At 40.1% G+C, this 11,719-nt stretch overlaps 1 protein-coding gene across 3 annotated transcripts; it reads right to left on the reverse strand.

Moving 5' to 3' along the window:
- Positions 1 to 598: 598 nt before the first annotated feature.
- LOC307045981 (uncharacterized protein) lies at positions 599 to 3,015 on the reverse strand. 3 transcript variants are annotated; one of them, XM_079692070.1, is made up of 5 exons: positions 2,881 to 3,015; positions 2,123 to 2,511; positions 1,877 to 2,018; positions 1,699 to 1,771; positions 599 to 1,482 (listed from the first exon to the last, which is right to left on the reverse strand). In XM_079692070.1, the coding sequence occupies exons 2-5, from the start codon at positions 2,499 to 2,501 to the stop codon at positions 1,000 to 1,002; spliced, it is 1,077 nt and encodes a 358-aa protein (XP_079548196.1). In that variant the 5' UTR covers positions 2,502 to 2,511; positions 2,881 to 3,015; the 3' UTR covers positions 599 to 999. The 3 variants fall into 3 exon arrangements, 2 of the variants coding, with proteins under 2 accessions (XP_079548196.1, XP_079548195.1); XM_079692069.1 differs by lacking the exon at positions 2,881 to 3,015 and having other exon boundaries at positions 600 to 1,482; positions 2,123 to 2,822; XR_013810037.1 differs by lacking the exons at positions 599 to 1,482; positions 2,123 to 2,511 and having other exon boundaries at positions 1,493 to 2,018.
- Between the last annotated feature and the right edge of the window lie 8,704 nt (positions 3,016 to 11,719).

An 11,719-nucleotide genomic window follows, 5' to 3' on the forward strand; every position in this document is an offset into this window, starting at 1 on the left:
AATTTACACATTTCCCATTAATTCAGGATGTTTCCTAGCACTGGAAATGATCAGAATGTCTTCAGGACAAAGGGCAGTGAAAATATGATTGTTTTTTAAAAAGTGGTCTTGTGTCTCACTTTACCCCAGCTAAGGGGTGAACTGAGACAGACTAGAGAAATCAAGGGGGTAAAGTGAACCACTTACCTTTTCCACTTTTAAACTACCAAAACAACACATGTTGTAACAGTTAGAATCCTGACAGATAGATTGACAACCACACATTCCAAAACTAATGTCGGATGCGCAACATAATCATGGGGATTGGTCAATTTAGCACATTTTTTAAACAAAGTAACTCCAAACAAAGTCAAATACAACATAATATATTTCAAAGTGCTTTAATAAACATTCAATTAACCATTTAACCAGTTAGATTAGAACACGATATGATATGAACATCAGCCGCATATTTAAACAAGGCCTACTCTACATTCCAGCCCTGAAGGTTACAGGGAAAGGTGAAGAGTTGCTCTCTCCGTGTTGTTCCTCGAGGCCTATTAGGTTGAGGCAGCTTCTTCACCACATCACCTTTAGGAACATGTGCCACATCCTTTTCTTTCATAGCAAATGTGGGTCTCTCCCACTCTCTGTTGTTTCCCTGGGTTTTTCTGAGGAATTGGGTTAGTATTTCGTCCCCCTCAACCTTCTCAACCATGCCAACATAACGTATACTTCGGTGTTTTGTGGCAAAGTTGACGAGGACGAAGTCACCCACGGACAGATCTTTGTTTCCGGGGTCACTCCTCTCATCTTCAGAGCTCTCAAAATCATCCTCAAATGGGACAGGGTCATCACTCTCCTCCGAGCTGCTATCTATGATTTTCTTCTTGGGTGCCTTCTTTTTCGGTTTTCCCTTTTCTTTGCTATTTTGCTTTTTCCCTGCCAGTTTCTTTTGTCTCTCTTCATAAGCCTGTTCTATGATTTGCTTCTCTGGAGTATCTGTTAAGATGGCTGTCTTCACACACTTTCGTTTTGTTTGTCCTCTGGGGGGACATTTTGGAAGTGGTATGATTTCCTGAGGAGACACATATCCAGGTCGTGAGACAGCTGGCGAGGCACATCCATGTGGACCATGCAAAGTGGATGGAATAGCATCAGCGAGTGGAATAGCATCTGCAGCAGGTGGTTCATCTGCAGGGGGTGGATAATCTGCAGGCCGTGGACCATCCGGATCATCTGAAGTGGATGGACCAGTGGATGCAGGCCGCAGCTCAGGGTTTGGCCGGTCTGACACCATGGATGGTGCAAACGCCTCCTCAGGGAAAATATCTCTGGAGGTGCTCCTATCATGAAGTCGTCCTTAAACCTAACTCTGGGGAAGACAAACATGGGAGGTATGGCATTCCCAGCAGCATTCACTGCACACACCACAGTCACCAGTTCTCCTCTCTCAGCTGATGTGATAGAACCAACTTGCTTTTTCCCTTTCTCTGTCACAACCTGAATCAAGTAGAAAGTTTAGAATCAATGGCATGTGCAATCAGTAGGCTACTATTGGTCTAAAGGTACATTTTATTTTGTTGCAGTCCATTCATTTTTTTCTAGTTCACAGGCTCACAACATTACTAATAGCATTAGTTTCAGCATTCTGCCAATAGCTAGCTGGTCATTATCACAAGCCACTCAGTATCAGTCTGCTGCTCTCTAGTAGCTTACCTGCCGTGGCTTTTGTACTGTAAAGACGCCTGTTTCATCCACATTGTAAATCATGTGTGGAGGAAATGTGTGTCTGTTAAAGAAGAGAGGCAAGGGAAGAACCTTATCAGAATCAAAACCAAATCTTACAGGTAAAGCCTCCATAAAACATTTGCAACTAAAGAATTAATTCTGTCACCTGTCCATCACTACAGCCAGATTTGTAAAGAACTCCCCCACTGTAGTCTTATTGAAGGCTGTAGCCCTTCCCAGGGATGTTGCCTCCGGAGTTCGGACAGAGAGATGGCGACGGGCTAGAAAGCTGCCAAACCACTCTACTCCTAAAGAGTGGACAATTCGTTATTATAAGATAAGCTTTGTGGCAAGATCAGTTGGCCTAAGTTGACCTACAGAATCATGTGATCTCTTGCGCACCCTAGCCTACCTGCACATTGTTTCTCCATCCAATTGGCAGGGACAGGGATATGGTTTTTGTCTGCATATTCAAATGCCAGTTCACGGCACTTAACTGGAGCAAGGCCATGGAACTGGTCAGCCAGTTGTTTTAAATGTTGGGCAAGCTCCTCCTCCATCTCATCTGTCAGTATTCTTTTTGCCTCAGCTACTGCACCCCAGGCTACTGATTTAACTCTCCCTTTCTCTATTTTCTTAATGAATCTTTGGAGGGTTGTCTTGTCGATATTTCGTTCCTTTCCTGCTTGTCTTAAGGACTTCTTTCCTTGCATGACCTCTGCAGCTGCACTCTCCATCTCTGTGAGGGGTGTTTGGCCCCAAGATGTCGTCCTGATGTATCGTCTTGGCATGATGACTTTTCTACAATGTTTATGACATTAAAATTAAAACATATGTATTGTAATATTAGACTAAAATATATATAAGACTAAACTTAACTTGTGCTTCATGTCGGGGTAAAGTGAGTCAGCGTCTCACTTTACCCCACAGCATCTGTCTCACTTTACCCCACAGCCACCATTTTAGAAAAAACAACATCTCTAGGCAATTCAGGCTAATCTTTAACTAGCATCAATCACATGGTTTTATATGTTGGAAGTTCATCAACATGTATGATATAAGTTTTTCAACCTGAATCAATTTGCTTTGATACTACAGTTGATTACGTTCGCAGTAAGAAAATGTACTTTTACATGCAACAAACACATTTTTGTGAAAAAAAATACTTACCACAGAACCAGCACCAAGTTCTCCTTCATGACAAGTGGGGGGTGGGAAGGGGTTGAAAACATTATGGTCACATGACCGCAAATTTGTTTCTTTGCCTAGTTACAGCGGGTGTCTCACATTACCCGGTGTCCCACATTACCCCGCTCTCCCCTACGTATAAACTGACGCCGTTTTGCATTTCTATTGGTTGTAGATACGAGCATGGTTTTATATACTATCACGTTTAATCGTGTTTTATGCCGTTTGCCAAGACTTGATAAGTCGCTCGTAATACACAGGAGGTATGGAAACTAAGAACTCCATATGTGGTCAATTGTACAGCTAATATAACACAACACATTAGTTTTATTTCCTTTAACTGGTGGATTATGGATATATAGTTGCTGACCAACAGCTGGAACACAAACCACTAAATACAAAACAATAATTCAGATCCAGTCGTCATGACTCCACTCCGGAGGGATTCCCCGATCATTTCTTACAGTTTCTCATCAAGGGGGGGTGTCTCCTGTCCCCAGTACAAACACACTGCCGGAGGAAGGTTAGGCTATGTGTATTTTTTTTGTCTTGTCATAAACCTTTTTCGGACCACTTATTTATTTATTTTGGTGACGATCCGACCTCCATGCTGCTACTCTGTTCAAACTGCATCCACCAAACAATATGATTTATCTCGACCTCCCCAAAATAACCAAAATCTGACTCGGTATTGAAGTATTATTTGAATTATTTGAAGGATTAAAGTAATGTGTTATGGCAGGAAAGTTCAATCTGGTAAATTCATTTTAATGTCACCTTATATAGAATCTGTGTTAAACTTGTGATTTCTGCATTGAGTGACTTCTGCCTAGCAGATACCAAGAAGAGGCCCCTAGGGTCTCTCTGTTAATTATCAATAGTCCTTCTTGCAATTAACAGGGGAATTACCAGATACATTTTCAGATAATGTAGTTAAAGTCTTGTTAAAGTTAATGATTTGTTTCCTGTAGACCCATAAAGAAGGGTGTCTATTGCAGCAGCTAGATGTGATTATTGCTGAACCATATCTGTGTTGGTGTTTTATTTGATTTCTTTGTTTTGTTCTTTCATGTGTGGGTACTGAATGGATACAAACATTTGTGCAGTGGTTAGCTTAAACATGTTTAATTACTCTTTATGAAATGGAAGCAGCTTTTATGACAGGGACGAGAGAGCTGGGGGAGGGAACATTCTTCTTAAGATTTTCAGCATGTCAATTATCAGGGAAATCTACTTGTTTTCAATAGATGTGTGTGGTTAATTACTTTGTATTAATAATAACAGTATGTGTAAAAAAAGCTGGAAATATGAAATGTGAAAGCTTTTATTTGAAGTAAAGATGTGAACAATAGCTCAAATGGCTGGAAAGGCTGCAGGACAAATGAGTGTGTTCTCTATATTGGGCCTGTGTGAAGTTTGACTATTTGAAAAAAGACTCTAATACTGCTTAAGAGCATAGGTAATGTGTTCCTCGTTATTATTGATATGAAGGTAATTTACATGTATTACGTATATTTAGCCAACTATAACAACTATATCTTAAAACATACTTTTAACTTGTGTGTGGTAGCCTGAGGGGGGGGAGATGGACTCAGGGACAAAGAGCCATAAAGGGGAATATGTGTGTGTGCTGGCTGCAAGATGTGAAATAAGATAAGGAAACTTGTTATTTAGAGCAGGTTCGTTCCAGATACCAAAAGGTATCTGGTTTTCGTCAAAACTGAAAGAGACTTTTTGTTTCCGGGTTTCTTCTGCTGCGTCGCGCTGATTGGGTACGACAGGTCTCTCCCAATAAGATGACCTCTGGGGGAAGCATCCACACACCTCCTCCTGTGGTTTTAGTATGAAAGCCTGTGTTTTCCTTTGGTTCGCTCTCTTTTCTTCAGGCTGACCAGAGAGTAAGACAGGAGAAAGAGCAGGAAGTACTTCCTTTGTATTTGTATTGTTACTTTTTATCATTAAAACAAGATTATTGTTTAACTTGCATTCTGGTGTTTCTTAATCCCTTCCTTTTTAAGAATTTACCCAGCTTACCAAACGACACACGGAGATGAGGTTGGTTTTAAACCTCCTCCATCTCCAACAAGTGGTGACCCCGACGTGTCTGAGTGGGGTGTTTCAGGGAAGAGACCACCAGCAGCAAGCGGACGAAGAAGTCCAGGGATAGCACCTCGGCCTTTTCTGACAACTAAAAACAGAGCTCTCTAAAATACAAGTTAAGCAGATACCAGTTAAACCAAAATCTGTAATTTGACCCTATTCCAAATTTTAGAAGTTGTCGGAAGAGTGTACACAGTGTTTTTAGGATAACAATACAAACACGTGTTTTAGTTGTAGAGTAGGATATTGAGTTCCTGCAGCCGGAAGGGTATTGGAGTCCCTGGCTTAAAAAGTGGAGGTACAGACCCCACAGCTATACTGTCTGGAGTAGTTAAATGGTAGTATTGATTCTCCATATAGGACTGACTCAGAATAACAAAATACAAAGCTTGAATGAGCTGGAAGTGAGTTATTTATGTTATAAGTGATCCAAAGGAGAGTAACGCAAACTTCAGAAAGCCATTCTGAAGTGACCGGGCCTCATTTTATCCTTTGTTCTGTGGGGTTGAATCTATAAAGCCAAACGTTACGATAAAAAGGTTCTGTAAGCCTGGGTTACGACTCCATGTCAACGTCACATCATTGAAAGACGGTGTTGAAGCGCGCTGAGAGGCTTGCTAAACTTGTTGGAATAAACATCGGACGATAAAAGCTGAGTAGACTGTACGGGGATTTTTTTCTGTGAATATTTACTAAGTAACAAAGAGAGAAAGTCAGATAAAGAAGCAAAGTTTTACCCTGCTGCTTTCAAAATCATTTCTCCCCTCAATGAGGTGGAGCTCATTCCTGGTTGGGTGCCGCCATCTGGTGGCCAACAGGGTGTGGCACAGAAAAGACAGACTAGCGGTTCTCGTATTGCTTAATAGTAGGGTTTGTTGGCTCCATCTGCTGGACGTATTTTGTAGTATTTCTTGCAATATTGCATTACATTTGGATGGCGCTTTGATCCAAAACAACTCACAATAACTGCGTTTCACCAGGAACATACAATCAAAGAAGACAGGATCATTAAACTATAATCAGGTTTTATAGTGCCAAAACATTTCAAGTGCTACTCAACTGGCTTTCAATAAGCCAGTCCGCTGTTACTATATAAGTGCTTTATTAGTACTTTTCTGTTATTAATTCTATCACTCAAGAATCTGTGGAGTGTAAATACATTGAGAAAAACACATTTTTATACTCTAACTGTTTGCACATCATAGACAAGGAATTTAGACAATATGAATAAATGTTCACCAAAAGTAATAAGTATAATGGAAAGTAGACATAGGCCTACACTTATAATATATTATATTACTGTGATCTGATCAGTGTGCTCTGCAGGTTTACTATTGTTCTAAGTAACAGTGGGATTTAAAATATTGGAGAAAGTATGGAGATGTTCTTTCGTAGTGTGTGAAATATGTGATGCTTGAAACATGTAGGTATTTCAATTTATAGGACAAAATGGTTTCCTGAAAGAGTCAGGTTGGGTAGATATGTAACAATGGATGAAACCATTTTTAGAGGAAGTTTTTGTAATATCATTAGTAGACATTAATGGTGTTGTTTAGATGGCATTTAGTAACTAAGACAGATAGTATGATTAGAAAGAGACAGAGTGGAAAGGGTTGGATTGATTTAATCTCAGTGTGCTAGATTTCTTATGGATAATGCGTCCCGGGACCTGGACTCCCCCTCTAAGTTAGAAAGGCTACGACCCCGACCCTCCAAGCAGACAAAAGACCTAACCCAAGAGGAGACTCCTCCTTCTCCATCAAACAGACAGAGAACCAGAGCTGAACCGTCTCTACCTGAGGCATCCAGAACCGAACCGCTTGCTGACATACAGAAATACTCTCATCAGTCCCTCAGACAGGGAATGTAGTTCCAAGCTGAGCCACGAGATTTGGCACAAGAGCAGAGTGGGGGACATGAGAGCAGAATCCGCCCTCCATAAAGCAGCAGAGAGACTGTAAAGGAGGAGATGAAATGCAAAGCAGTGCAAAGAACAGTGGCATGATGTGGTCTGCCGATGTGACTGGGCCAAAGGCTGCCTAAAACAGTTACAGCGGATGGATTCAAGAGCTGATGGACTGAAGAGAAGACAGAATCAGAGGAGTTGGCATGGTCAATTGGAAGTGAGGAGGTCGGGGTCACGGCTTGAGACAACCAGGGGAGGAGAAAAGGAGAACGGGAATGAGTGAGTTTACACAAAAACACACTTATTCACAAAACGCACATAGAAGACACCACATTTAAAAAAACTTGAATTGACTTGATAAATAAGTAAAGACAAAAAGATGTATTAACCATGATTTAATCAATTGGTAAATTCAAAATAGCAGTAAAGAGGAAACTATTAAAGTACAATGGGAAAATCATCCTAAAAACACACTGAGGGATAAAGGGGGAGGCATGATGGAAATATGCACTACACTTTAAGCAGTGGGTGTTTTAGAGTTAGGAGTACAGTGTGGGAATATCCTTCAATCTTTCCATCATATTAACAAATCATTCTTCAAGACATTTTTATTCATGTGTGAATAAAGTAGTGATCTCATTTGTTACACTATTGATCACCATTAAAAGGATAGTTTTAGGAACCACTCTATAAGAGAAATCTTTATTTGTATGGATAATGTTGAAGGGAAAACTAGTTCAGAAAAATTATAGTATTTCTTATTGAGGTATTGGTTTCACCATTGTAACATATATTACTATATGAGAACTTTTTTGGGGGAAGTAACTGTTGTTTGTAGTCCAGAATGTAGTGTTTAAAATGGAGTAAAAGTAGAACCAGCACATTTGATTTTGAAAAAGTTATATAATTGGAAGGAATGTGGGGTCACTGAACCCATCCTGCTGTGGTTTTCAGGTCTTACTTGCAGCTTCACAGGGAGCGCAAGGCATCAGTTTATGAGTTTGAAAGACATGCTTCTCCACCTTCTAATGGACATCCATTTAATTAGTAATGACCTGACATTTAGAGATGTTAAAAAGTAAAAACATACCTACCATAAGAGATCATTCCTAAATTCAACTACAAACCATTGATGAAATTACTTCTGTTTTTGAATCCTTGATCAAGTAAAGGGTAATTGTTGCGTGTTTGGACACCCAGGGTTCCACACACTGCTCAAGAGTATTACATTATTTTTTAAGTAGACCAGAATTGAAGATAAATGAGCATAATGAGCTATGAAGTGCAGAGCTACACAGATCCTAGTAATGGTTTGACTCAAGATAATAGTTATGTACACAAGTTTCGGAATTAGATCTATTAGACATTGTACTAATAATTAGGTGTAAATGAATTGCAGTAGTAGTAGTACTATAAGGAAGTGAGTTTTGTACCAAGTTTCAGGAAAGATGGGAGGCAGAAGTCCAAATGGAAAGTTAGAACCATCTTGAAAGTCATAGTTGAAATCGTGAATGAATAAGGAATGGCGCTCCGCATATGACATATTTTTGTAGATAAAGGGAATCGCCTATGCTGAAATACCTCTGAAAAGACTCTGCAGAGCACGACACATGGCCAATAAGATTGAGACCAAATTACCTTTGACCCTGACTGACAGAGTGAGTGTGAATGAATGTCTGCATGTGATCAGTGCAACTGCATGATTCTAAAACAATAACTAACCGAGCATGTTTTTAGACTAACACATTATTTTTGGAGCTCCATGGGAAACACAGGTTTCCTAATTCCACACATTTGGAAAAAGGCACATGTGACCCGTTTCTAATTCCCACAGGAGTTGGCGGTTTGCAAATATAAAACTCAAACTAAAATCTAAAGATTCTGTTTCTTTTAGGACTGCCAGCTGGAAATAAACACTTATTTTCCCTGAAGTGTTTACTGTGAAAAATAATGGATGTACTTTTGTGAATGATGTTTGGTATTTTCTTATAACCACTGGTTACCTGAAGGTTTTCTTCCCATACAGGATTTTGTTACACATGTGTACATGTGTAAAAAGGGGGAGTGTGGGATTTTTTCATTTAGGGACTGAAAGAAACCTGCCGCCCCAACTCGGAGGTTCAATCTGACCATTGATTGACAGTTTTAGAATTGACCTGCTCCATGTCTGGGGATAAGATACTGTTTGATGAATGTTGACATGTTTGTAATATTGATTGAGTTATAACAGGTAACACACCAGAATCAGTGGCCAAAGGGCTACTGCGAGAGATGTAATTCCAGAATGGGAATACCAAAGAAGGTGACCTGTGATAATGAAACAATTTTGTAATATTTCAACAGGTATTAAAGTAACTAAAGGTTTTTAAAGGTTTGAAATGTAGAAAGAACATATTACAGATAAGTTAAAACATAGTAATGTAATGAGATAGAATTTAATTTAGACAACATCTTGTAACTAGCCTGGTAAAGAAGTAAAAATCATAGACTGTTTAGATCAGGGGTCTCCAACCTTTTTTAGGATGAGAGCTACTTTCAAAAAATAAAACAAGTCGTGAGCTACTTTTACTCCTCTTTTTTTGTTTTTTGCAGTGTATATATTTAGCACATTTTAACATTATTATATGCTTACCTTTAACCTTTGTGTGCTGTTTGGGTCTGTGGGACCCGTTTTCAGTGTTTACTAAAAGAAAATGTATGCAATTTAATTATTTTAACCTGCTTTATTTGGGGGCATGCACCCCTGGGAAGATTTTTGTTTTTTAAAGTTGAAGTTAAATGCATCAATCTTTGAGCACAACATGAATTTATGGATACAGCTCTCAACACTCATATGATGAAAGGGAGCTGTATACTTTTCAATAATCCAAACATCTTTAGAACACACAGGGAGGCGTGTGGCGCGTGGCGCAGTGGAGTAGTGCGTTGGTGTTCGGATCAGGGGAGCACAGGTTCAAACCCCGCTGCAGTCAGCATGTGGTTGTGTCCCAGGGCCAGACACTTCACCCCAAATTGCTCCTGTGGGGATTGTCCACAGTATTGAGTGTGTAAGTCGCTTTGGATAAAAACATCTAACAAGTAACATGTAAAGAATATGATCACAACCAATAACAAATCATTTAAACTTGTTTATTTTTATCTTATTTAAGTTAGCATTCTTTATTTCTTTATGCATATTTTACTAATCACATAATTTTAAACTTTTTTTTTTTTACTGTCTTATAGTACACATTGGAATGATTTCTTACTTTATTTTGTACATCTATATTAAATAGATAAATGTGTGCTCTCTCTAGCTCTCTCTCTCCCTCTGTCTCGCTCACTCACAGAGGCTGTGTGCCCCTTTGGGCGATGACGGCTTGCGGTAAAAAAAAGAATAAACATATTTGTAAAGTGGGGGGACACAAACGGGATTTTGAAGAGTGGGGGGGACATGTCCCCCCTGTCCCCAGTGGAAATTACGCCATGCGTGTGTGTGCGTCAAGTGCAATAAATATATATGCAAGTTGCAACACACACAGAGTAAAACTCTGCCCCTCATGTGCTGTATAGGCTGGCATGACTAGGCTGTGTTCAATGGGGCTGATGTGTTGTGTCGATTCTGCCAGAAGGAAAATCACGGTTAAACTCCTTATGAAGCGGTGAGCTGCCGCTCCACATTGCTTTTCTTCCCGACTGCAACGCTGGTCCCGCAAATCAAGCAAGAACGTGATTGGTCGATATTCATTGTGGGGGTGGGGGTGGGGGGAGGAGGGGTGTTAGATAGATATAAAGTTGTAGTAAGTAGATAGAACTCGCTATGATTGAGGTTTCGTTTATGCATAGGGTAGATTCTTTTAATTACATTTCTTTTTTTGTTGTGTGTATTTTGTATATGTTGGATTTGCTTGGCGAGCTACTTATTGAGAGCTTGCGAGCTACCGGTAGCTCGCAATCGACGTGTTGGAGACCCCTGGTTTAGATCATTATTGGGATGTACATTTAATTTAAATTCATAATAGAAAGACATTTGATGACAGTATGTTGGATTTCTGTATTCATTTTTCAGCTTGATAATATCTAAGCACTGACAGGTAGAAGCAGTATCACCAGAAAATTATTCACTTTGTCAGTATCATGAAATTCGTTGTTTTTGAATCCATAACATTAGTGTGTTTCTTTTTCAGAAACATTAGCAGTTCATATTATATGTAGATTTTAAATAGGATCTCAAGGATTTCATTTAAAAATAACACAGATGCTTGTCAGAAATTCAGAGCTATTGAAATATGTTATTTAGTTCACCTGAAGATGTTGGGTTTTATTTTGTTGACACAGGCCAAGTGTTAGGATTCTGAAGCTGCACTGGCAGATAGGAGGTCTGCAACTAATTTAGAAAACCTGTTCAAAGACAGCTGTTGTTTTAAGAGACCCCACCAACAGGCTCCAAGCAGCCTACCAGTGGTGGGTCAAACACCTGAGGGCCCAGAAGCCCTGAGCGTAGACTTGAGGGGTGGGTATCAGATTTCTCCACACAGGTTCCTGATGCCAAAGGGGGATCCGAGGAGCAGGAGGCCGACACAGACAGACAGATCAATATAGCTCTGAATTTCTGACAGTTCGTCTGGCTGAAGGTCGTCAGGTCTAGGTGGCTCAACCCAAGGTTCTCCGGCCTCCACTGAGTGACCCAGAGGACATCTCATGCCGTCCGCCTAGGAGAAAAGGGGGACATTGGGTACTACTGGAACCAGTGTGCGGCGTGGAAATCACCTGGAAGGACCCACACACATCAGGACGGACCTGGCTATCGTCAACGAGGACATACTTACAGCAGAC

Source organism: Notothenia rossii (assembly GCF_949606895.1).
Source record: "Notothenia rossii genome assembly, chromosome: 7".
Taxonomy (NCBI): Eukaryota; Metazoa; Chordata; class Actinopteri; order Perciformes; family Nototheniidae; genus Notothenia; species Notothenia rossii.

What these genes read in the sequence shown, in the direction of transcription:
- LOC307045981 (XM_079692070.1), bottom strand. Translation starts at nt 2,501, where the DNA reads ATGCCAAGACGATACATCAGGACGACATCTTGGGGCCAAACACCCCTC. An exon ending in GATGGAGAAACAATGTGCAG is followed by an intron (nt 2,019 to 2,122) that starts GTAGGCTAGGGT and finishes TCCACTCTTTAG; the next exon opens with GAGTAGAGTGGTTTGGCAGC. An exon ending in CTGGCTGTAGTGATGGACAG is followed by an intron (nt 1,772 to 1,876) that starts GTGACAGAATTA and finishes CTTCTTTAACAG; the next exon opens with ACACACATTTCCTCCACACA.